The 25,254-nt window shown below is 43.0% G+C and overlaps 1 protein-coding gene and 1 pseudogene across 3 annotated transcripts in view; both read left to right on the top strand.

Annotated features, from left to right (window-relative positions):
- The window catches only part of LOC124720130 (poly [ADP-ribose] polymerase tankyrase-1-like), a 99,253-nt gene that overhangs the window by 14,632 nt on the left and 59,367 nt on the right, over positions 1-25,254 (top strand). For 2 of the 3 annotated variants that reach the window (XM_047245428.1, XM_047245426.1), the window contains exons 2-4: positions 811-999; positions 3,627-3,796; positions 3,914-3,961. In XM_047245428.1, coding sequence (XP_047101384.1) covers positions 3,706-3,796; positions 3,914-3,961 — 139 coding nt within the window. In that variant the 5' untranslated portion in view covers positions 811-999; positions 3,627-3,705. The remainder of the gene's footprint in view (positions 1-810; positions 1,000-3,626; positions 3,797-3,913; positions 3,962-25,254) is intronic. The other variant, XM_047245427.1, reaches the window with a different exon arrangement.
- Positions 21,756-21,873, top strand: LOC124720626 (annotated as a pseudogene).

Here is a 25,254-nt window from a genome sequence, read left to right as displayed (position 1 = left end):
TCTAATGCGTGTAATATCTGGTGTGTGAACATGGAAATGGCATTCTCAGTAGAGCAACCCTTATGGAACCCAAACTGTGATTTATTTGGGATATTATTGTTGCCAATGTGAGATATACGTTTTTAGAATACATCATCTTCCCAAAAATTTTGGAAAATGATGTCAACAGTGAAATAGGTCGGGATTTACTGACGTTTCTCTTATCAACTTTCTTAAAGAGCGGTATAAATATGGCATATTTTAGTCTCTCTTGGAAAATGCATTGAATCAGTGATGTATTACATATTTCAAACAATACCAAACTTATTAAATGGGAACAAATCTTTAGTATTCTTTTGTAAACACCATCAAAAACAGAAAAGCTTTTATTCTTGAGAGAGTATATGAACCCCTTAATTAAGTTCAAATTTTCTGGAAGGTTGAACCTATCTTTTTCATTTCACTCACGTGTTTCAAATTTCAATTCAAAATGTACCCTTCCCTATACATAACCCTCCCCCTCCCACCCTGCCCCTTTCCAACGCTGTGTATGGTCTCCACTCGTCTGTATTTCTCATTTCCACTGTCTCCTCTCTGTTTTGCTTCCACTGTTTCTTTCTCCATCCATCTCTCCATCTGTCTTATTGCCGCAGTCTCTCACTGACCATCAATATCTCATTCTTCCCCACTGTTATCGCCTTCATAAATCTGTCTTTCTCTTTCCCTGCCATGTTCTGTCTTCCACCATCATTATATTCTTCCTCTATGTCCCTCACTGGCACTGCCTCCTCTCCCTTACGTGCGCAATATCTCTCTGCTACTCTGTTTCAGCGCAAAAACCCCGAGCATGTTCTCATGCCAAAGCGTTTGGTGAGGAACACAGGTTCATGCAGCTGGCTCCCCACTCCGCGTCAAACTCTTTTAAAGGGGAACATATTCGCCTTTTTTCTGCTCTGACAGGCGCTTTCTCCTGCTGGTCTGTAACACGGTGTCCTGCTTATACAAAAGAGAATTCTGCAGGTCAGTACAATCTGGAAAGGTTACGTATGTACTTCCCCTCATTTATATAATTTGACGCATATAAGCCATAAATAAGTACTCTTAATATAAGGTTTAAACACAGTCTCTTGTTTTACATTTTTTGGGTGCTTTGCTTGATAACCACTGTTCATCGAAAATGCCCAGCTTATGATGTGTTAAAAAAGTAAAAATGTTACTAGAAATATTTTATTGAATTTGTTAACTTGATAGAAGTGGCAATCCTCCAATTGATACTTACCGTGCTCAAAAAATCATAGCTTGGCAGAGTTTGCTCAGGAACTGCACTTGAAAAAATCGTCTTTTTAAAAGCTACCTAAGGTACATCCTAGTGCACGACCGGCGCAAAAATAACCAACCCATTTGCTCAGTTTGCCTGGACTGGAGGAAGTGCGTAATGTTTAAATTTGGACCCTGTAGTGTAAGATGCGTACGGCCTTGCCGTGGTCGTAACACCGGTTCCCGTCAGATCATCGAAGTTAAGCGCTGTCGGACAGGGTTAGCAATTGGACGGGTGACCATCCGGTCTACCAAGCGCTGAGGGAAACTGAGAAGCCACTTGATCGACAAGTAGCGGAACCGGTCTCGTAAACTGACATGCGGCCGGGAGAGCGGTGTGCTGACTACGTGCTCTTCCATATCCGCATCCAGTGATGCCTGTGGTCTGAGGGTGACATGGCTGCCGATCGGTACCGTTGGGCCTTCATGGCCTCTTCGGACGGAGCTTTCATTTTTTTTTTTTTTTTTGTGCTGTAAGATAGCTACAGTATGCGCGTTCTTCCGACAGATATGCAAACGGTAGATAGGCCTAGGGCTGCCTAAAACACTGGATCGATTGTGATTAACAGAACTCCGAGATACGACCTCCTGAAGGATCGCAGTTTCTCTCGCCGCTTTTTGGAACATACTGGCACCAACCACTGTCGCGCCCCGATCACCACCATGACCATCAGATGCAGCAAACGATGCTGTCTTGAGTCTCATAATCAGAGAGCTGCAGTGCTTTAAAGTCCATGAGAGAAACTGCCTACAGAATACAAGTCGTGCACAAAGTTAAAGCGTGAGCCTGAGCTCAGTTCCATTACACCAAGCCACACTTTCTGCACCCAGAGAATGTTCGTGTTGACTCTCGCGTTTACCTATCGGCCTAGATGCTAATTTCAGAATTACCTTTCGTGACATCACTGCAAAAATTTACCGAGAACGGCTGTTGCCGAAACCGGAACGACGAAACTCCTAAAAACGGAAACAGGCCAGTGGCACAAAGAGCGTACAGTATGCACACAGATTTTGGCGCTGAAATACCATCTGTGACGTCCCACACTACTGATGACCTCAGCAGTTAAGTCCCATAGTGCTCAGAGCCATTTGAACCTTTTTTTTTTTTTTTTTTTTTTTTTTTTTTTTTTTTGCATCGGTGTCCACCGTAAGTACTATCACAGGCGGAAGGTGAGAAAACTTGTATTTCGTGTCGAGCAGCTGCTCATAAGCCATACATCACGCCGGTAAATGCCAAACAATGCCTCGCTCGGTGTAAGGAGCGTAAACACTGGACGCTTGAACAATGGAAAAACGTTGTGTGGAATGCCGAATCAAGGTAGACAATGTGGCGATCTGATGGCAGAGTGTGGGTATGGCGAATGCCCAATGAACGTCATCTACCAGCGTGTGTAGTGCCAAGAGTAAAATTCTAAGGCGGTGATGTTATTATGTGGTCTTGTCTTTCATGGGGGAGGCTTGCACCCCATCTTGTTTTGCGTGGAACTATTACAGCACAGGCCTACATTGATGTTTTAAGTACCTTCGTGCATCCCACTGTTGAAGGGCAATTTGGGCATAATGATTGAATTTTTCAACATGATCGAGTTCCTATTCGCAATGGACGGCCTAGGGCTAATTGGTTACACAACAATAACATCCCTGTAATGGACTGGCCTGCACAGAGCCCTGACATGAATCCTATGGATTCTTTTTGGGATGTTTTGCAACGCCAACGGCGTGCCAGGCATCACCTCTCCTCAGTGCAGCACTCCGTGAAGAATGGGCTGCCATTCCCCAAGAGACCTTCCAGCACCTGATTGAACGTATGCCTACTAGAGTGGAAGCTGCCACCAAGGCTAATGGTCGGCCAACACCATATTGATTACCAGCATTACCGGCGAAGGGCGCCGCGAACTTGTTAGTCATTTTCAGGCAGGTGTCGGATTACTTTTGATTACATAGCGTACAATAGTTTAAAATAATCTTACATCCATGACGATCATTTTGTGGCCTCTCGAGACATAAACTATTTACGGTGAAATAATAATTCGAGTCAGCACTCAGTTGCCGCTATGAAGCTCCCCAAGTACTTAGTTTCACCCAGCACCATGCTCGGAAGTGCGTGCTGGCATGTCCTTATCGGCCCAAGGCTCGTTTAGCTGGCAAAAGCTGCTGCTATACTCAAGACACCCCCCCCCCCACCCCATCTCTTATATATACAGGACGAAGTTATATGAGTCTTGTAGAGTGATAAGGTTCCTAGTCGGAGTGAAACATTAATTTACACAAGTTAAAGTGTATTATACCATATAGAAAGAAAATTAACTCATTTATTCATAAAATTACAGGTTCTTCAGCAGTCTGAAAATCTTATGAAGATATTTTGAGGGAGTTTTTTATTTGACATAGCAACTTTATCCCGGCATTATGATCTACAGAACCAGTATTTGGCTAATCTACATTTTAATGGCGGTAGTCAGAGCTACCGACTTCAGTGACCCAGAGTCCAACACAACAGGTAACGTTTTATTGCAGTTGACGGAAGTCTCGGTATAGCAATGACCAATAATTTTATATTAGCTGATTAAATACATGTTCTATTTTTCCACTGAAATTTTATCAATTTATTTTTCAGAATACGTTCCAGAGGCCACAGTCGATCGTTTAAGAACTGACGATCCACGTAAGTACCGGAGCTACGTTCCCATTATTCGTAGATACGTCAAAAGGGGGACATATTAATTTCACGACGAACTCCGCTCTGTTTTTTCATATACAAACCCTTACGGAGCCGCAGCAGGAAATGGGGTTGTAGTTTACTACACCGAGTGGGGTTCCATTGGTCCTCTCTCGCCTCGTGGGTGGATAAATTGTTCACTGCATGTTGTAATCTTACTCTCCCACATATCTATATTAATTTTTCTTAGTGTTCTCATTAGTTTCAAAACTTCGAAAGACGTAAGATATGCAAAATAAAAACTTTTTACTTATCTTCATTTTCTCTTGTTGTTGACTCCAGTTTCTGCGTCTAGGGTACATTCTTGAGGCCGAAATTTTGCTTTTGCTTTGTTGGTTCGTGATGACTAAATAAAAGATGAAGATAACTTGAATTTTATTCTTTGTCGCATTTTTCAATATTACACTGTCTCCACAATTTCCACTTAATAATCCAAATTACGTTGTTAGTGCCGACCATAAAAGAAATACGTGTGCCTCCATCACACACATACCCACTACTCCTGAAATTCCGCGGTACTCATAATATTCCAAAGAGTTTACAAAGCAAAAGCGTCTACATACTTTCTTGTGAAAGGAATAATCATTAGTAAGTTATAACATTATTTTATAAATGAATCCAGAAATAAATTTAATAATTAGCGTTAGATTGTGCAATTAATAATATGAATTTTAGGTATGCCACATATTTAGTAATTTCAAATGTTTCTAAGAGAAAGGATAATTTTAACCGTACATGCAGAGTGTAACAAGTTAATATCTTTTTATGCATTCTTGCCTGACATCATATGAAATTCATTTAGTTAAATAGCTGAGATACTGTTCACCTATACAATTTACTTGGTATCGACTATTTCTATAAAAAAAGGTTGTGTTGGGAACGGGTGTCCCATTACCATAGACAAGTGGCATACGGGATCGCGATTTATTGAAGCAACAAACCAACTAAGTGATCGAACCAAAAGGAACAAAAACTACCAAGCAAACGCAAGAGATACGCGAAGATACGGCCGACCTTGTAGCGACGTATTATTTACTCAGATTCACTTGGCATAATCTTTGATAGCTTCCAGGATAATCAAACACTCTCTAAGCCAAAGGGGAGTAGACAATTTTAAACGGCAAGGCGACTGCGATTATCAAACTATATATCTATTAGAAAGCTTTGTAACGGATTCGCCATACACAAAGACATGTTGTTGTTGTGGAGGTCTTCAGTCCTGAGACTGGTTTGATGCAGCTCTCCATGCCACTCTATCCTGTGCAAGCTTCTTCATCTCCCAGTACGTACTGCAGCCTACATCCTTCTGAATCTGCTTAGTGTATTCATCTCTTGGTCTCCTTCTACGATTTTTACCCTCCACACTGCCCTCCAATACTAAATTGGTGATCCCTTGATGCCTCAGAACATGTCCTACCAACCGATCCCTTCTTCTAGTCAAGTTGTGCCACAAACTCCTCTTCTCCCCAATCCTATTCAGTACCTCCTCATTAGTTATGTGATCTACCCATCTAATCTTTAGCATGCTTCTGTAGCACCACATTTCGAAAGCTTCTATTCTCTTCTCGTCCATGTTTCACTTCCATGCATTTTAGCCTGACATCATATGAAATTCATTTAATTAAACAGCTGAGATACTGTTCAACTATACAAGTTACTTGGCATCGACTATTTCTATACAAAAAGTTATGTTAGGAACGGGTGTATTCCACTTTATTTCCTTACATACACCAAAGCAGGGATGGACCACGTGAATTTAGCACTGGAGCTGTGGACAGATAGCCTCTACATTAGAGTAAACCTACGATTATCCACTCATATGGAGATCACAGAGACACGGAAATTAACAACGCCTGTTCTCAATCGCCAGTAAATGCCAGGAATTATTGATTTGTTGAGGGTATTTTTGTTCTGTCGTTGCCATTACAAAGATGCGTGCATATAAATGGGTAGCGAAAACCATAAGAAATGTATAGTGCTGTAGAACATCTAAAAATAAGACCTAAATTATCAATATCTAACGCATAAAACCAACAATGTGTTAGCATACGGCATTTCCCGATGTAAGAGAGAAATCAACCGAAAATCACCGTAAGTACAAATCAATGTGTTCAGTTGCAACAACACAACAAAAATACTCTGAAGAGTTATAATGCAACTATGGACATTATGGCCACAGAAATGAACAATTATAGATATGGTATGTGCCTAGTGGGATTGGATAGACATGTGGGCCTGAGGTCCTTCCAGTAACGCCAATTACAGTCAGCGTTGGAATGGCCAGTGACTGCGTGACATCCGAAACCACGCAAGGGAAAAAAAACCTTCAGCCCTGAATTTCGCACAAACGAAACAGGAACTACGGCTGGCCAGCTGCACTAGAAAGATAAATGGCCCGTAATTAGTAACCAGTTTCATAGTGTCCACGCCACTAATTACAAGATTACGCAACAAAGCGAATACATAATTCTAACCTCCACAAAAAACAAACTTCACGTGCAAAAGAGAAAACAAGTAAAATTAATCACTCTCCGTACACCTTAGAGTCCTCATCCTACCCTGTGCAAATATGACCTAACTTATAAAATCTTAACCTGACTTCGTGTCTAAGACCACGCTCCAATGGAAATGAGTGTACCATCCGGCTGCCTGTGTCTGAGTGTGTCCGGCCAGAAATTTCGCAGACCCGTCCCGCACGCAGTGTCCAGAGTCATTTCTCTGTGGAGGGCCGACACCTCACCAGCCCCGGGCGCCTGTTCAGAAAGCGAGGCGCGCTCAGCCAACGAGGTTGGCCGGACAGAGCGAACAGCCGTCACCCCTGGACTCCCTCTGAGCAGCGAGGAGTCCCACACAGTTGTGCAAAGCTCTGCAGGGGGCTCCGCAGGGCCAATCACGGGACTAGGTTTTAAGTACTGAAAGAAGGCTGGCTTCTGGCGTTGACTTGTTCACGCCAGCTATTCATACAGAAGTCTTACGAACTTTCCCCCGGCTCCCAGAGGAACATAGGGACCTTCTCTAACTTTACACTACGTCAACATGTCCTGAACTGTTGTAGGTAATTACACTGGAACATATTCTCTGGAATTGACTGAGGCTGCTGATTACTGAAGCAAAATAGGAAAATTGGAATAATAATAAATGTATAGCTGCAATAATCATCGGCACGGTCCAGACCAAATTCTACCTAACAGAAACGTTGAATAGTAGTAGTAAGTCAAGGGAAGATAAAAATAATTTAAAGAGGAGCGAGAATAATGGACTTGTCTTAAGAAAGTAATTTGGTGCTCAATTCGTGTCCGCAGCTCGTGGTCGTGCCGTAGCGTTCTCGCTTCCCGCGCCCGGGTTCCCGGGTTCGATTCCTGGCGGGGTCAGGGACTTTGTCTGCCTGGTGATGACTGGGTGTTGTGTGATGTCCTTAGGTTAGTTAGGTTTAAGTAGTTCTAAGTTCTAGGGGACTGATGACCATAGATGTTAAGTCCCATAGTGCTCAGAGCCATTTGAACCATTTTTGCTCAGTGCCGTTGAGCGACTGCGTGGTGCAGTAACTGCCTTGAGTCACTGTGTAACCAAAGCAGTTAGCATCGTTGTGACTCAGTAGTGTTCGTTTGCCTAATCCTCTTGAGAAATGCTATGAACTGTGAATCAGCGGTAAGTATGCCCAACTTTACAATAAACTACTTGCAGCATGAGGTCCTTGGCTATATTTTACAAATCACTGTTCCTCGAGAACCAAGATTACTCGAGAAAGAGAAGAGTTTGATTAAAATTGCTTACATAACACATACGGCAATTGCAGAAGCAAAAGAGACAGCTTTCTGAATGTCTATTCAACAACGATAGAAACACAAGTCATCAAGTTCCTTTGTAATCTGAGTTATATGATATTCGTGCTTTTTACCTCCTGTAACAGTTCATTACTGTACCTAACTTTGGTTTCGTCTACGTTTTTATCGCTACAGAGAAACTGAAAGTAGTTTGATCTTACATGTGTCTACCGAAAGGACGCTAATGGCAAAGAAGTTAGGAAACAGGAGAGAAAGTTACTGGGGACCGTAACTGATCAATTTTCGTTTACCCTATTGGTGTCTCTGTAAGCATTAGTTTAATTTACACTCAGCACCTGTCAGCAGGTTGTTGTCATAAATTGAAAACAAAAGGTGACACACAACGCAACCCACAAATATGCAAGAACCTAATCTGACGGCACAGACACTCTCATTCAGTGAGAGGGGTTTCTAGGTCACTAGCTCATGATACACTAATGGTGCAGTGCTGGGCGTTTACTGACAAAAGATTGGGACCGACAGAATGGTATTACTGGAATCTGAGATAGTTCTTGGGGACAAATACACTACGTGATCAAAAGGATCCGGATACCACCAAAAAACGACGTTTTTCATATTAGGTGCATTCTGCTGCCACCTATTGCCATGAACTCCATATCAGCGACCCCAGTAGTCGTTAGACACCGCGAGAGACCAGAATGGGGCGCTCCGCGGAACTCGCGGACTTCGAACGTCGTCAAGGTGATCGAGTGTTACTTGTGTCATACGTCTGTCTGTACGCGAGATTTCCACACACCTAAACAGCCCTAGGTCCACTGTTTCCGATGTCCTAGTGAAGTGGAAACGTGAAGGGACACGTACAGCACAAAAGCGTACAGGCCGACGTCGTCTGTTGACTGACAGAGACCGCCGACAGTTGAAGAGGGTCGTAATGTGTAGTAGGCAGACGTCTAATCAGACCATCACACAGGAATTCCTAACTGCATCAGGATCTACTGCAAATACTACGTCAGTTAGGTATGAGCTGTTAAGCTGATTGTGCGATAATTCTCGTACTTGTCAGCTATTGCAGTCTTCTGAATAACGTCGATATTTTTCCGGAAGGCACATGGTCTGTCGCCCAATTCATACATTCTACACACCAACGTGAATAGCCGTTTTGTTGCCACTTCCCCGAGTGATTTTAGAAATTCTGATGGAATGTTATCTATACCCTCTCCCTTTTTGATTTTAAGTCCTCCAAAGCTCTTCTAAATTTGGATTCTAATACTGGATCCTCTATCTCTTCTAAATCGATTCCTGCTTCTTCTTCTATCACAACAGGAAAATCTTTCCCCTCACAGAGGTCTTCGATGGACCATTTCCCCCTATCAGCTCTCTCCTCTGCATTTAACAGTGGAATTCCCGTTGCACTCTTAATGTTACCATCCTTACTTTTAATTTCACCGAATGTTGTTTTGACTTTCCTTCCGACAAACATTTCTTTTTCGATTTCTTCACATTTTTCATGCAAGCGTTTCATCTTACCTTCTCTGAACTTCCTATTTATTTCATTCCTCAGCGACTTGCATTTCTGTAGACCTGAATATTTTTGAACTGCTTTCTTTCATCGATTAGCTAAAGTATTTCTTCTGTTAGCCAGGGTTTGTTTACAGTCATGTTCTTTGTGACTATGTTGTTCTTTCCAGCTTCTGTGATTGCACTTTTTAGAGGTGGCCATTGCTCTTCAACTTTACTGTTTACTTAGTTATTTCTTATTGCTGTATCTATAGCCTTAGAGATCTTTACGAGTGTCTCTTCATTCCTTCCTGCTTCTGTATCCCACTTCTTTCAGTATTGATTCTTCGTGACTAAGCTCTTAAGCTTCAGCTTGCTCTTCATCACTACTACATTCTGATATCTGCTCCTGCGTACTCCAGTATCTGATTTCGGAGTCTCTGTTTGACCATGATGTAATCTAACTGAAATCATCCCGTATTACCCGACGTTTTCTAAGTAAATCTCCTTCTCTTGCGATTCTTGAACAGAGTATTCGTTATTACAAGCTGAAATTTGTTACAGAACTCAATTAGTTTTTCTCCTCTCAAATTCCTTGTCCCAAGCCCGTATTTCCCTGAAACCTTTCCTTGTGTTCCTTCTCCTACAACTGTATTCCAATTCCCCTATGACTATTAGATTTTCATCTCCCTTTATGTGCTGTATACCTTTTCAATATCCTCATATACTTATTGATCTTCAGCTTGTGACATCGGCGTCTATACCTGAACTATCGTCGTAAGTGCTGGTCTGCTGTAGGTTCTTATGAGAGGAACTCCATCACTGAAATGTCCACAGTAACACACTCTCTGCTCTACATTCCTACTCATAACGCATTCTACTCCCGTTATATCATCTTCTGCTATTGCTGATATTATCCTATGCCCATCTCATCAGAAATCCTTGTCTTCTTTCCATTTCCATTCACTGATCTCTACTACATGCAGATTGAGCCGTGATATTTCCATTTTCAGATTTTCTAGCCTCCCTGCCACGTCAAGCTTTTGACATTTCATGCCCCGATTCGTAGATCACTATCATTTAGTTGGTTGTTTAGTCTTTATGTCGTGGTCACCTCCCACTTGGCAGTCCCGTCCCGGAGATCCGAGAGGGGAACTATTGCGGAATATTTTGCCAATGGAGAGACCATCGTGACTCTTCTTCAATTGCAGGCCACTTGTCCTGTGGACACATGATAAGTGTCTTTAATGCTGTGGCTTCCATTTCTTCCTGCAAATTCATGCCGTTGATCATTGCGGATTCTTCCGCCCTTTGGGGGTAGTTTCCCACGGCAAGGACAAGAGAGTGCCTCGATCCTCTGTCTGTTTCTCCGCCCTATTTAACAAGGCCGGCAGCAGAATGAGGGCCTTCTTATGACGGAAGTTTCTGGCCTCGCATGCTGGCGAATTACACTTTACGAATTCCCCTGGGAGTATCATTCATTCTGTCTATACAGTTACAATTCACACGCTAGCTTCTACTTAGTCAATAGATTAAAAGTCATTCATTTATTAAATTACTTCGCATTCACACCCTCGTTCAGACGTATAGCTAAACACATTAGATCAGCAGTACTTAATGAAAGATACAACATTCACAGATGATAAAGTTTCATTTCCAAATTACGCTGTTTATACTGCTTCAGATTTCATAACCTGTTTCATGCTGACACCATTCGTCCACAGCCGTTTCTACTTGGAAGAAACAGATTTGCTTTATCGTGTCGTCGTGGAACCGTGACTCTCCATTTGTATGAACCTGTCTGCTCTCGTCTGACTGCTGTAGGTGTGATGCAAAGGTGCTACGCCTCAGTACGTCCTTATTTTGTTCAAGCTCAGCACGTATTGTGTACACTTCATCTATTCAACAAGCCCTGCAATTCTTCCTCATTTTCTCTGATAACAACGTCATCAGCGAACTTCATCTTTGATACCGTAAATTTTAATCCTGCCCATCGACCCTTATTTTATTTCCGTAATTGCTTCACCGATGTACAGATTGAACAGTAGCGAAGACATACTGCATCCTAACTGTACACACTCCATCCTTTTCCCTTTGTCTTCTGTTCGTACAGCAACTGCTTGGTTCTAGTAAATACTATATGTTATACATCTTTCACTATAGCTCAGGCATAGTTTTACTAGTATTTGTAATATTTAGCAACACTTCACAATGCCGAAAGCCTTTCCTAGGTTGTAGAATCCTATGAAAGTACCCTGACTTTTTCATAACTCTGGCTTCCAATTCCATCTGCGATATTACACCTGCCTTGTTGGTCCCTTCATGTTTCCTGGCCCAACTGATCGCCATCTTGCACAGCCTCAATATCCTTTTCCATTTTTATGTATGCTATCCTTGTCAGAAGCTCGGATGCGTGAAATGTTAAAAGGATTACCCGACAGTTCTCGTATTCATCTGCTCTTGCTGCCTTCAAGATTGTGGTGACTGTTCAATGGCGTGACTTCAGTGTTACAGACTGTGTACACACACACACACACACACACACACACACACACTGGATCAGTCAGCAGCTCATGGTCTAGTGGTTAGCATTGTCTCCTCTGGATCATGGGGTCCAAGGTTTGATTCCCGCCCAGGTTGTGGATTTTCTCTGCCTGGGGACTGAGTGTTTGTGTTGTCCTCATCATTTCTTTATCACCATCACCATTCATGACAGTGGCTAGATTCGATTGTGCAAAACTTGCACTGTGTAAAAATTGGGACTTTGTGCAGTTGAGCGCCCCACAAACCAAACATCACCATTACACACACTGTATGAGAGGCATGCTATGCCTTCATACGTCTCCAGCAGAACTGGACGCCGGATGGGGCTGAGGTGAAGCATCCCCTCGTCGACTGGCGTGCCGTATGGCGATCGGTATGCGCTCACCATCTAGCCACTGATGTGAAATCTTCCTGGAACCTTATGCACGAGTGTGCCAATGAGGCCTTCAGACGATTCACCTTGCAGACACCCCCTTTTTTATCGCCTGTTTTTTTTTTTGACGTGGACGAGCACCACCTGGTGTCCATATCAGTGATAGGTTTCTTGTTCTTGGTGCGAGAGGTGTTGTCCCCTGTTGCCCGTATGACTCCTGATCATACACCCCCAAAAGCCCTCCTCTCTCAGGACTTTGGATACTTTCCACAAACGAAGACAAATTCCGTGACGTGGATTTGTGGACCTGCAGTTTACTACTTGTTTGCTGATGGCAAGAAAAAGGTCCTCGGTTTTTGGAATTTCCATGTGCAGTTGCCCACAATCCCAAATACAGAAGACTCTTTTCTAATTATTGTTTGTAGTGTTTTACTTAACGCATCTCGGAGTTGGCGTGTTAGTGCAATGAGAAGTTCACCCATACGCTTTCCACTCATAGTACCGGTTATTCTACGACCATTGTAATGTTTTCATCCGAGCTAGTACACATAGATCATCCCAACGAGTGTGAAGGACTGATGCTCCCTCCCCCTCGCGTTCTTTGTTTCCTGCTGCCCTTGGTCCTGTGACAACGTGTCTGCTTGGCGTGTCTCATACTCATATTCCTCGTTCTCGGCTCCTCCGTGGTCCCTGGATGACGGAACAGGACACAGCCTCCAGTCCATGTGTTGCAACCCCTGACCAGTTTGCCCCAACCCCTACCTTTAGAGGCTACATAAGTTCCACTGGAAAAAAGGTAGGGTTGCCTCTTTGACTAGTAGTTAAAATGTCCTGAAACCAGGGTTTGAGCGTCGCCACTGCTTAAATTATGAATGAACTCATCAGAGCTTGAGGCTGAAGACTTCTGGGATGAGAAGTCACCCTGCCTGCCACCAGCACTGTCAAAGTAGGTGGAGGGGCGCATAAAACAGGTGCAGAGCGCCCTCTGGTCTTGGGGTGGGAAACTGCTCCTAAAAGGCGGAGGAATCAGCAATTATCAACGGTATGACAACGCAAAAGACAGCGGAAACCACCACATTAAAGACACGTAATTTGTATCCACATGACATGTGGACTGTAACTGTAAAAGCGTCATGATGATCTCTCCTGTGGCAAAAGATTCCACACTAGTCCCTCTATTCGAATCTTGATGAGGGGACTGCCAATGCGGAGGTGACCATGAGAAAAAGGTTGAATTACCCACTAAAAGTTAACATTCCAGGATTCGAGGTGTGGAGTGTCTGATGTCTGAACCTTGTAGGGAAGGTAGAATACCTGAAAAAGAAAATTAAAAGGCTCGGTTTAGATATTGTGAGGGTCTGTGAAGTGAAATAGAAAAATAACAGGGAATTCTGGTTTTTAGAGTGTAACGTAATGTCAACAGCAGCGGGAAAAGCAATAGTGGGAGTAGGATTCGTTATGAATAGGATGGTAGATCAGCGAACGAGTCATTGTGAACAGTTGAATGATGCAGTTGTTGTCGTTAGAATTGACAACAAACCAGCACCAATAATTCAGGTACACATGTCGACGTCGCAAGCAGAATAAGAAAAGACAGAGGAAGCATATTATAATAATAATAATAATAATAATGCTATTCATAAAAGGAAATAAAGTGTAATATTTAATGAGGGATTGCACTGCCGTTGTGGGGAACTAGTTGAAGAAGTGATTACTGGGGAATATTGGCTTGATAATAAAAATGAGAGAGAACAAGGACTAATTGAGTTCCGCAATGAATTTCAGCTAGTAACTGTGAATACTCTTTTCAAGAATCACAAGAGGAAGAGATGTACTTGGAGAAGGTTGGTAAACACAGGAAGATGACAGCTTACAACATGGTCAGGCAGACATGTCCGTAGTCAGATATCGGCTTGTAAAGCATAGCCAGGTCGCAATTTAGCTATCATGATGAATAGGATGAAGTTTATAATACTATTCAGGAAGGAATAAATGCGCGAAAAAAGTGGGATACGAATGTACTAAGGAATGAAGACATACACTTAACATTCTCTGAGGCTATAGATTCTGCGACAATCAATAGCCCAGGTGACAGCTCAGTTGAAGAGGAATGGACATCCCTAAGAACAGCAGTCATAGAAGCTGGAAGGAAAAATTTAACCAGGAAGGGAACTGTGAAGAAACTATGGGTAACAGAAGAAATAATTCAGTTTATCGATCAAAGAAGGAATTACATATATGATAAGTGAAACCTAGAAATACAGAAATATGAATCACTTAGGAATGAAATAAATAGGAAGTGCAAGCAAGCTACTCGAAATGGCTCCACGAAAAGTGTGAAGAAGTCGAGAAAGAAATGATTACCGGAAATACTGACACAGATTATACAAAAATCAACACAGTCTTCGATTAAATTAAAAACATTAAGAGTGCAATAGGAACTGCACTGTTAAGTGCAGAGGAGAAAGCGAATAGGTGGAAAGGGTACACTGAAGGCCTCTATGAGGGGGAGGAGTTTTCTTATGACGTGACAGAACAAGAGACCTGAGGCGATAGCGAAGAGGTGGGGTATCAATCGGATTTTTACAGACCTCTGGACAACTTAAGGTCAAATAAGGCGGACGGTCAGTTTGTATTTAGGAAAGTTAAAGACAACAGAGTGGCAGTTCTGAGGCTGTGGTTTATAACGGAAGCAAGAGTGAAGAAAAATCGCGACATGTCGATAGGATTTGTCCACCTGGAAAAAGCATTCGATGGATTACAATGGTGTAAAGTGTTCGAAATTCTAAGAAAGGTACGGATACATCATAGGGATAGGCGGATAATATTCAATATGAGCATAAACCAAGAGTGAGGAATAAGAACAGAATCCCAAGAATGAAGCGATCTTATTAAAAAGGGACTAACACTTTCGTCCCTACTACCGTTAAATATTTTTATGGAAGAAATAATGAGGGAAATAACGCAAAAATTCAAGAACAGGATTAAAATTCAGTGCGAAAGGGTATCAGTGATAATATTCGCTGATGACTTTCCTATCCTCCGTGAAAGTGAAGAGACATTACAGGGGTGGTTGAATGGAATGAATAGTCTAGCGAGTACAAAATTAAGAACAAATTATGGGTTGAGAGAAAATCGAAGAAAGAGGAATATAATGAGAAATAGCAGAAATGAGAATAACGAGAAACTTAACACCAGAATTTGGGACCACGAAGTTACGGAATTATGCCAGTGGGCATCAACATAACGCATGGTGGACAAAGCAAGGAGGATAAACGCGACATTTCTGGCTAAGAGAAGTCTACTAGTATTAAAGACAGGCCTTAATCTGAGGAGAAATTTCTAAGAATGTATGTTAGGAGCACAGCATCTTATAATAGTGGAAGGTGGACTGTGAGGAAACCGGAACAGAAGCATTTCAGGTGTCGTGCTACAGAAGAATGTCAAACATTAGCAGGACTGATGAGGTAAAGAATGAGGAGGCTCCCTGCAGAATCGGCGCGGAAAGAAATACATGGAAATCATTGACGAGAAGAAGTGACAGGAGGATGGGAAATGTTTTAAGACATAAGGGAATAACTTCCATGTTACTAGAGGAAGCTGTAGATGGTGAAAATTACATCCAACATATAATTGAGGTTGTAGGTTGCAGCTAGTAATCTGAGATAAAAAGGTTGGCACCGGAGAGGAATTCGTGGTCTGTCACTTTTAATCAATCACAAGACGGAAGAAAAAGAAAAAAAAATGTTTCATTTGCTTAAGATTCAGCTACTATGACTTGCCAGTAAATAAGTGTAAATGAAGCTTTCTGAAGGGGAAGGTGTCATTTGTCTATGAATTTCAGCTAATCAGATTTCAAGTCAATTTAAGCTAGGTATGTCTTTTGCGCAAACAGCAGTCAAAAGAAATGTCATTAAGTTCCACAAATAATTTCTCAGAAAGTTGAGAGTGGCAGAAAGGATTTATTCTTAATATGGCATTAGAATACTATTAAAAAAGGGTTGGGACGCTGTTGCCAGTCTAAACTTAAATGTTTAAATTAAAGGAATTTGTGCATCCATTTTGAAAAATTTATGGAGAGATTTCGGCAGCTGGGACAGCACACCGTACGTTGATGATTTACTTAGTATTCGCCAGCTGCACAGCGACGATAGGCTAGTGCGTGGAACGTCTGATTTCGTAGCACAGCATGTCCTTCAGGCAGCGTGCCCTGCAGAACTGGGCACGTACAAGCCTCTCGTTACACGGTGACGTCAGTCCTGCTACTCCCAAAGGAGGCAGGCAGTCCAAGAGGCAAAGGGATGGTGCGCACTGGCGGCGGTAGTGGTTAATGAAACGGGATTGACAGAACGTAGCGTTGTTTTTCTTGCTTTGTGGCTATTCTTTCACTCGGTTCTTATCCGTGACTTCTCATTGTCTCAATGCCAACAGTCGCATACGTAGTTATCTCATAAAAAGTCTCTCTCCTTTCTGTATATAACTTAAGTCATTCTGCTATATCCCCCAGGCTGTGGCTAAGCCATGTCTCCGCAATATCCTTTCTTTCAGGGGTGCTAGTTCTGCAAGGTTCGCAGGAGAGCTTCTGTAAAGTTTGGAAGGTAGGAGACGTGGTACTGCCAGAAGTAAAGCTATGAGTACCGGGCGTGAGTCGTGCTTCGGTAGCTCAGTTGGTAGAGCACTTGCCCGCGAAAGGCAAAGGTCCCGAGTTCGAGTCTCGGTCGGGCACACAGTTTTAATCTGCCAGGAAGTTTCATATCAGCGCACACTCCGCTGCAGAGTGAAAATCTCATTCTGGAATCATTCTGCTATAGTTTATCTGCATTAATAAATAATCCCACATTGAAAGAAAGCTAATTTACGTTGGATTCTCATAGTAGCTGGCTCGTTTCCGTTTCTGAAGTCTATTTCAACGCGAAAATTTCGTCGCTGATTGTCTCATTATCTATCGGCTGGTTTGGTCAGTACGTCTATTGATCGCCCTAAAGTGGAAAGCTCTTGTAATATTTCACTCGACACCCAGAATACCATGCAGATGTCACAAAATACAGGATGTTTCCATAAGAGCGTGTAAAAATGTAACAGTACATAGAGAATGCTTCACTGTACAATTTGAGGTAGGGAACATGGAGTTGGATAAACCAGCTAAAGGAGATGTGGAAATAAACTTCTCTATCGGTTTGTGTAGCATTCCTCTTTTCCACACTATTCACAACTAACATGAGTACAGATTTACATATACTGTGTTGTTTACTTACATATTCATTTATTATTTCCTTCAAGAAAACGAGGATGATCCTGATTACTAGGATGCATGATGCAGGTTTTATTTACTTAACTTATCCGTAAGGTGGCTCTGTTGTATCGTTTTTACATTGCCCCTTGGCTGTTCTTGAGGGGATGTGGGTACAACATGATGTTGCACTGCCCCACTCCAGTGTGGATGTCTGCAGCCCTCTCAACTGGTCACTGGACTGGAAGATGAGGTCCTGTCTCATGGCCTGCGAGGTCACCTGACCTGAATCCCCCTTATTATTTCCAATTGGGACATCTAAAGTCACTTGCATATGAGACCTCAGTGGATACGGAGATGGATTATTGCCAGAATAGTAGCTGCCTGTGATGTGATTCGAGACACACCAGAGATATTTGTGAGCGTGCAACAGAATCTTGTTCGTCGATGTCATGCTTGCAAGCCCCAGTTCGCTACCGGAAACTGCTCAGTGGAGCATCCTGTTCGTCCTGTTAAAATTTTGCACACTCTTACAGAAACTTCCTCGATAACGAGGCCAAATGTTGATATCCAAGATCAATTTGTATAATGTCATTTGGGGCCCCATTCAGTCATTGCACGAGAAGTGAATTACGAAAAACGTAAATAAACTCTAACATTGTTGTATGTTCCGCAGTTCTGTTAGCTGTATGCTGGATTTTACAATAGAGAGATGGTCTATGTTTCCAAGCTACTGTGATTTATTAGCATAAAAGACTGTGACACTAACGATTGCATTTTCCTCAAATTTTCTTGGTATATATCATACAATCTAGCGCCCATTGCTAGTTTTAGCTTGGTTACACTCAGCAGTTGCTCATTATTCCAGTTCCCACTTCAGCGGCTGTCTCTGAACTATCGAAAAATACAAAATCTTCCAAGGATTTTACGAAAAACGAAGTGACCAATGCTGTGATGATAGTGTCTAGGATGACCGTTCACTCCTTTCCTCTCTTAATTCCCCTGCAAATGAACTGCTACGTGTATTAGCTGACGAATAGCATTGTGAGATGAAACTTACTTCTCCATATGGTCTGCTTGCTACAGACACAAGTATCCGTATACTATCATCAAATGTAGAAATGTGTGAATTTCCCAGCTACCAAACTGCTGAGATCATCGGTCCCTAGACTTACCCACTACTTAAACTAAAGTAAACTAACTTATGTAAGAACAACACACACACCCATGTCCGACGGAGGACTGAAACCTCCGGCTGCAGAGGCCGCGCGATCCATTACATGGCGCCTCAAACCAAGCGGTCCTTCAACTGACAGTTTAACTACAGCCCCATCCTTCAGACTGTGTCCTATCAACATGTTTCTTCTTTCAGTTGTACCCAAAAAATCCTCTTTGATTCTATTCTGCTTTTCTTGCTGAATTATCCTATCTTCCTATTTAATCTTCAACATCCTACTGTCCGCACCCGGTAGCTGAGTGGTGGTAGCTCAGCGTGTTCGATCAGAGAGCCGGTCGGCCTCTGAAATAAAATAAAAAATTGTGGAAGGATCAACCACCGAACTTGAACAGGATGTCTCGCGACGTCCGCAACGACCAAACACAACGATCAATAACGGACAAAATGAAAAAAAAAAGTGCTCAGCACGACAGAATGTCAGTCCTAAGGACCCGGCTTCGATTCCCGGCTTGGTCGGAGATTCTTCTCCTTTCAGGGACTGGGTGTTATGTAGTCCGAATCATCATCATTTCATCCCTATCGACGCCCAAGTCGCCGAAGTGGCGTCGAATCGAAACGGTCTATCCGACGGGAGGCCCTAGTCACACGACCTTTTTTTTTTTTAGCGTCCTTCTGTACCATTAATTTGGAAAGTTCCTGTTCTCTTCGCGCGTGTACTGTTTACCATCCATATCTGACTTCCACTCTACTGAATATATATTCTGAAAAGAATACACATTAAGTTCGACGACCGTTCACATCTACGTACAGCCATCCAGACTTAGGTTTTCTGTGATTTACCGAAATCTCTCCTGAGAAATGCCACGATGGTTCCATGAAAGGGCACAGCCAGTTTCCTTCCCTGTCCTTCAAACAATCCGAGCTTGTGTTCCATCCGTAATGACCTCACTGTCGACGAAATGTGGAACCATAATCTTCCTTTCTTCTCCCTGAAAATAATTCCTAACAGCTATATTTTCTACTCCTTGCGATTAGAGTTCACAGTCGTGTAGAATTTTTTAAAAGACAACATAGTCGTCTTTGGGCGAAAAAGTTATTTAGGATTGAACAACAAGTACGCTGATTTTGTTCTACCAAAGTTATTTATTTACACCACTCAAATTTAGACCTTACTTTCTGACATGTCGTATCAGTGTGTTAGGTCTTTTAATGTTGTTAACAACATCAACATGAATCCCATGAAATCACTATTTCAATGTGAAACTCAAAAGTCGAGAAAAATGGCCACACTACCAGCCACGTCTACGCGTCACTGCTGGCCGGGAGGCCACATCCGGGGAGGTTCGGCCACCGAGTGCGAGTCTCTGTTGAGTCGACGCTACACGGGACGACTCACGTGCCGGTGGTGAGGATAACACAACACCCAGTCCACGAGCGGAGAAAATCTCCAACCCGGACGGGAATCGAACCTGGCCCCGCTGCATGGAAGGCAAGCACGTTACCACTGAGCTAAGCAGCGTACATCTACGTGGAGTGAACTGCAAGTGAGTGAGAATGGACAACATGCAATGACACGTGTTCGCGCATAGAGCAGCCCAGTTTTCTCATTATAGTCACATGCAATTCTACTTTTAATGAAATGAAAGAACTTTCATTAAGTGGACAGGCATCATTTAATCGTCATGATGTTTCAGAACGTGTGCTCAAACTACCACTGAAATCTTCAATCGATCTCATTACAAAGGATCGCGTTTATGGAAAGACGCTGTTGGATGCATTCTACTGAGTGGCGTAAGAGAGGGTTGCCATTAGCATACATTTTGACTTGGTTGATAGAAAACTCACCCACCAGATCATATTGGTCAAATCATCTCAGTAGGTGTACCAGTTGTCTACATTTATCCAGAATTCGGTTATTTTCCGTAATAGAATGGCGAACCTGTAACCGTCCTTATGATGTCATTTATTATATGATTACCAGTTTCGGTGCTTCATTACATTATCTTTTGGCCTTAACTGAAGCTGAGGGGCTTAACACCATTCGTATACAAGATTCATCAATGGGAAACATCTATAAACTGGATTTCGCAGACTACCTGCAACAGCGACGTTGTGTCTCCAACTATCAACTGCGAACATGACATCGTTCTTACAGGTAGTCATAAATGTATCCCACTGATGAATCGTATATGCCATTGGAGTTAACTCGCTCAGCGCCAGTTAAGGCCTGGAAACGATGTATTGGAGCACCGAAAGTAGTATTCATTTAATAAATAACATCGTAAGGATTGCTGTAGGTGTTCCATTTTATTGCATAAGTGAATGACCAAAGTCTCTAAAACCTCTAATCAGATGAACAGACATACAAAAACTAGGTTACTCTAGGTCGTTACCAAATTATGATATGTGTTCCATGTGACTCACTCAGCAAATAGTCCATCAAGCATGTCTGATGAGAAATACACGAAATGAAACCCAACACACTTAACTGCCGGACTATCAGATGCAATATCTGGTATCCACTCTGACACCGACGATCAGCTAAAGATGGAGGAAAAGCCATCACTATAAAATTAGGAAACAACGATGCTGAATTACATAAGAATGGAGATGTATCGTGTTTACCGTTCCTCACAAATACATACAAAATTCACACCAAAAGCGAACAATGCTATTCGGTGAAGTGGCTCAAGTGCATGTGCAGACGTGTCAAGAAAGGTGGCGATGGGATGGGATGGGAAATGCAACAGCATCCATCAGCGAAATTGGCCAATATCAGCTGGGGCTTGCGTCAGTAGCAATGAGACAGAATGACGTATTTTATTTTTTTTAAATCCATGAACGACATCAAACAGTTGTTCATTTGGGAGTGGACCTTGGAAACGAAGATCACGTGTACTCCACAAACAAAAAATACACGTTAAGTGCATTTTTCTCATTGTGAAGGGACGGTATGTTTCGTAAGACACTAATTTTCTTTGAATTGCCAACCTAATGCATTCAGGACACATCAGCAAACAAATTATAACTTGGCAAATTAGATAACGCAGTCGCAGGACACCCCAATTTGCACTGAATGGATGCATTAGGTCGTCTCTAAGAATGTTGTTAATTGCAATTATTGCTAAACAGGGGGCAACGGCCTTGCCACAGTGGATACACCAGTTCTCGTCAGATCACCGAAGTTGAGCGCTGTCGGGCGTGGTCGGCACTTGGATGGGTGACCATCAGGGCCGCCACGCGCTGTTGCCATGGTTATTAAATCATCTAAAATTGCAGCATCTGTTTTAGATTTTGGCCAGATAGCCCATTTAGTACCGAAATATCAATTTTATATGCAAATGCATGAGTCATCACCATGCAGTATTAACAAATATTCTGCTATAGGTAAAGTACCACAATCATGTCTACCCACTATACGGGAAAAATGTAATGCAGCCTACAAAAAACCACTGTAAGCACTGCATCGTATAGTGAAACATCTGAGTGTAAATAAAGAGCTTTTAACTTGTGTACCCGCATTATTCTGTGGTGAGTTTTGACAAATTCTACCTGTTACACAGTGTTCATCGACAGCTGATAAACGGCATTATCACAAATTATCAGATTTATCGCACACCTGCTGAAACAGACTTTGAAGACCAATATGTGTGTACAACTTGATGCATGTACTGAACGTCTTGTAAACCAGTTGTTTGGTATATGGAATTGGACAATGGCAATTGATAAATCCACACATTGTGTCAGATTGTGAACAACCTTCTGTAAAATGACAGCAGCGAACAGACGAACTAATTCACAAATTTTTCCTAAATATTGCATAGATTTGCAAAAATCATCTACGGCTTATTGTCCATCAGCAGCCAAACATAATGAATCACTGCCATCAATTTCCAGATTCATAACGAAATGCCGGATGAAGCGACAATGCTTCAGTCCATTGATACTGTAGAGAATCGAGACAAAGTTGTCAAATATTCAGCTGAATTCTTGATTTCACTTTATTTGCTGGGCATATCATAGTATGTATTAACATAGGGCTCCTTACCCAGGAATATGGCCAGATGCTGTACATAATTATATCCTACAGAAATTCAAAAAATTCGCAGAAGTTTAGAATGCTCATATGTAGAAGAAATTCAGCCCATTAGCTCGTCTTTGCTAACCACATAGACCATTGTTCATAGGTGTAGAAAATGAACAAAAGAGAAGAACCTTGAATATATCCTTTAATTTTTGCCTATAGAGTAGCCTTGTTTGCGGCCTCCTGACACACACTGCGAGATCAATAATATCCGAACACCTGGCTGATAATGTCTTGCAAGTTCGTGGCGCCCTTCATGGCTAACGCTGGAATTCAATATGGTGTTGGCCTACCCTTAGCCTTGATGACATCGCCCACTCTCGCAGGCATACTTTCAAACATGTGCTGGAAGGTTTGTTGGGGAATGGCAGGCCATTTTTCACCGAGTGCTGCACTGAGGAGAGGTATCGATGTCGGTCGGTGAGTCCTGGCACGAAGTCGGCCTTCCAAAAGATCCCAAAGGTGTTCTATAGGATTCAGGTCAGGACTCTGTGCAGGTCAGTCCATTACAGGGACGTTATTGTCGTGTAACCACCTCACCACAAGTCGTGAATTATGATTGAAAGATGCATTCACCATTTCAGAACTTCTCTTCCACAGTGAGAAGTAAGAAGATAAATAAAACATCAATGTAGGCCTGCGCTGTGATAGTGCCAAGCAAAACAACAAGGGGTGCACGCCCCCTCCATGAAATACAAGACTACGCCATAACACCATCGCCTCCGAATTTTTCTCTTGGCACAACACACGCTGGCAGGTGACGTTCACCAGGGTTTCGACATACAAACACCGTGCCATCGGATCTCCACATTGTGTACCGTGATTCATCACTACACACAACGTTTTTCATCTGTTCAGTCGTCCGATGTTTACGCGCCTTACACCGAGAGAGGCGTCGTCTGGCATTTACCGGCGTGATGTGTGGCTCATGAGCAGCCGCTCGACAATGAAACCCAAGTTTTCTCACCTCCCGTCTAACTGTCATAGCACTTGCAGTGGACCCTTATCGCAGTTTGGGATTCCTGTGTGACGGTCTGAACGGATGTCTGCCTGTTACACATTACGAACCTCTTCAAATGCTGGCGGTCTTTGTCAGCCACCAGACGAGGACTGCCTGTACGCTTTTGTGCTGTACGTGTCTCTTCACGTTTCCACTTCGCTATAATATCGAAAACAGTAAAACTAGGGGTGTTTTGGAGTGTGGAAATCTCGAATACAGACGTATGCTACAAGTGCCACCCAATCACCTCACCATGTTCGAAGTCCGTGAGTTCCGCGAAGCGCCGCATTCTGCTCTCTCACGATGTGTAATGACTATTGAGGTCACTGATATGGAGTACCTGGCAGTAGAGGACAGCAGAATGCACCTAATATGAAAAACGTATGTTTTTGGAGGTGTCTGGATTTGATCACACAGCGTAATTAAATTATGAGGTATATAATTCTCCTTCCATATCTCTGTAGGGATCAAACAGTTCTGGCATGGAGTTGGGTGTTAAGGGTGCAGTATTGTCCGCTGTTGTTGGTCGGGAGCAGCGTTTAAGCTTTCTTGTAAGCATGATGGGCTGACATTAATCGAACCAAGCGATCACGGGTGTAAGTGTACAGGCGCCTGGGGAAAGCCATAGCGAACGAGGCTGGGCCATCAGCCAGCAGCTTAAACGTCCAAGCGCCGAAGTTCATCACCCAGTAGCGAGAGGCAGACGAGAAAGCGTCACCTGCCCAAGCGCCCCCTGTTTGTGTTGTCACACCTGGCACAAGCCTCGGCTCTTCAAATAGATGTGTCTGGTGCGGTGTTGTGTGTCTCCAGCCGACCACCAGTATTGAGAAGAGCGAACATGGAGCCGCACAAATGGGTGTGCTGCTACATACTTTCCCATGTCGGCCATGTTGTTAGACGCCTGGGCAGCACCGTTACGAGACACCTGAGCTGGCTCGTTCCTGAAGGCCCTGCCGGCAGTCACATGTTTCTCCTCCATCATTCCTTGTGTCGGCAATAGACGGCGCAACTTTATTCCACTAAGTCACAGCGGCTTGCACTGGCACATTTGCCTCTGCCCACCTGAAAATTGCTCCTCTGTCGTCACGAATTAGTGGGTGGATTCGTTCAAAAATGGCTCTGAGCACTAAACATCTATGGTCATCAGTCCCCTAGAACTTAGAACTACTTAAACCTAACTAACCTAAGGACATCACACAACACTCATGCCCGAGGCAGGATTCGAACCTGCGACCGCAGCAGTCCCGCAGTTCCGGACTGCAGCGCCAGAACCGCTAGACCACCGCGGCCGGCGGTGGATTCGTCTCTCCACCTCCAGTCTCTCCATGACTGGTCAACACTGCAGCCACTGATTATGTGTACTTGGAGTACAAAGAATGGGGAACAGTTACAAAGTGTACAGACGAGGGTCATTCAATAATTAAAGAGACAACTTGGGCCGGAGGAAAAAGCGTTTATTTTTAGAAAACGAAACGTTTCAGCATAACCTCCTTGAACATTTATGCACTTCTTCCAACGGGCTACAACCTTTTTTATTCCGGCTGCAAAG

The sequence above is a fragment of the Schistocerca piceifrons genome, chromosome 11 (assembly GCF_021461385.2).
Source record: "Schistocerca piceifrons isolate TAMUIC-IGC-003096 chromosome 11, iqSchPice1.1, whole genome shotgun sequence".
NCBI classification, from domain to species: domain Eukaryota; kingdom Metazoa; phylum Arthropoda; class Insecta; order Orthoptera; family Acrididae; genus Schistocerca; species Schistocerca piceifrons.
The sequence above is the reverse complement of the archived record's forward strand: the minus strand, read 5'-3'. Positions and strand labels throughout refer to the sequence as shown.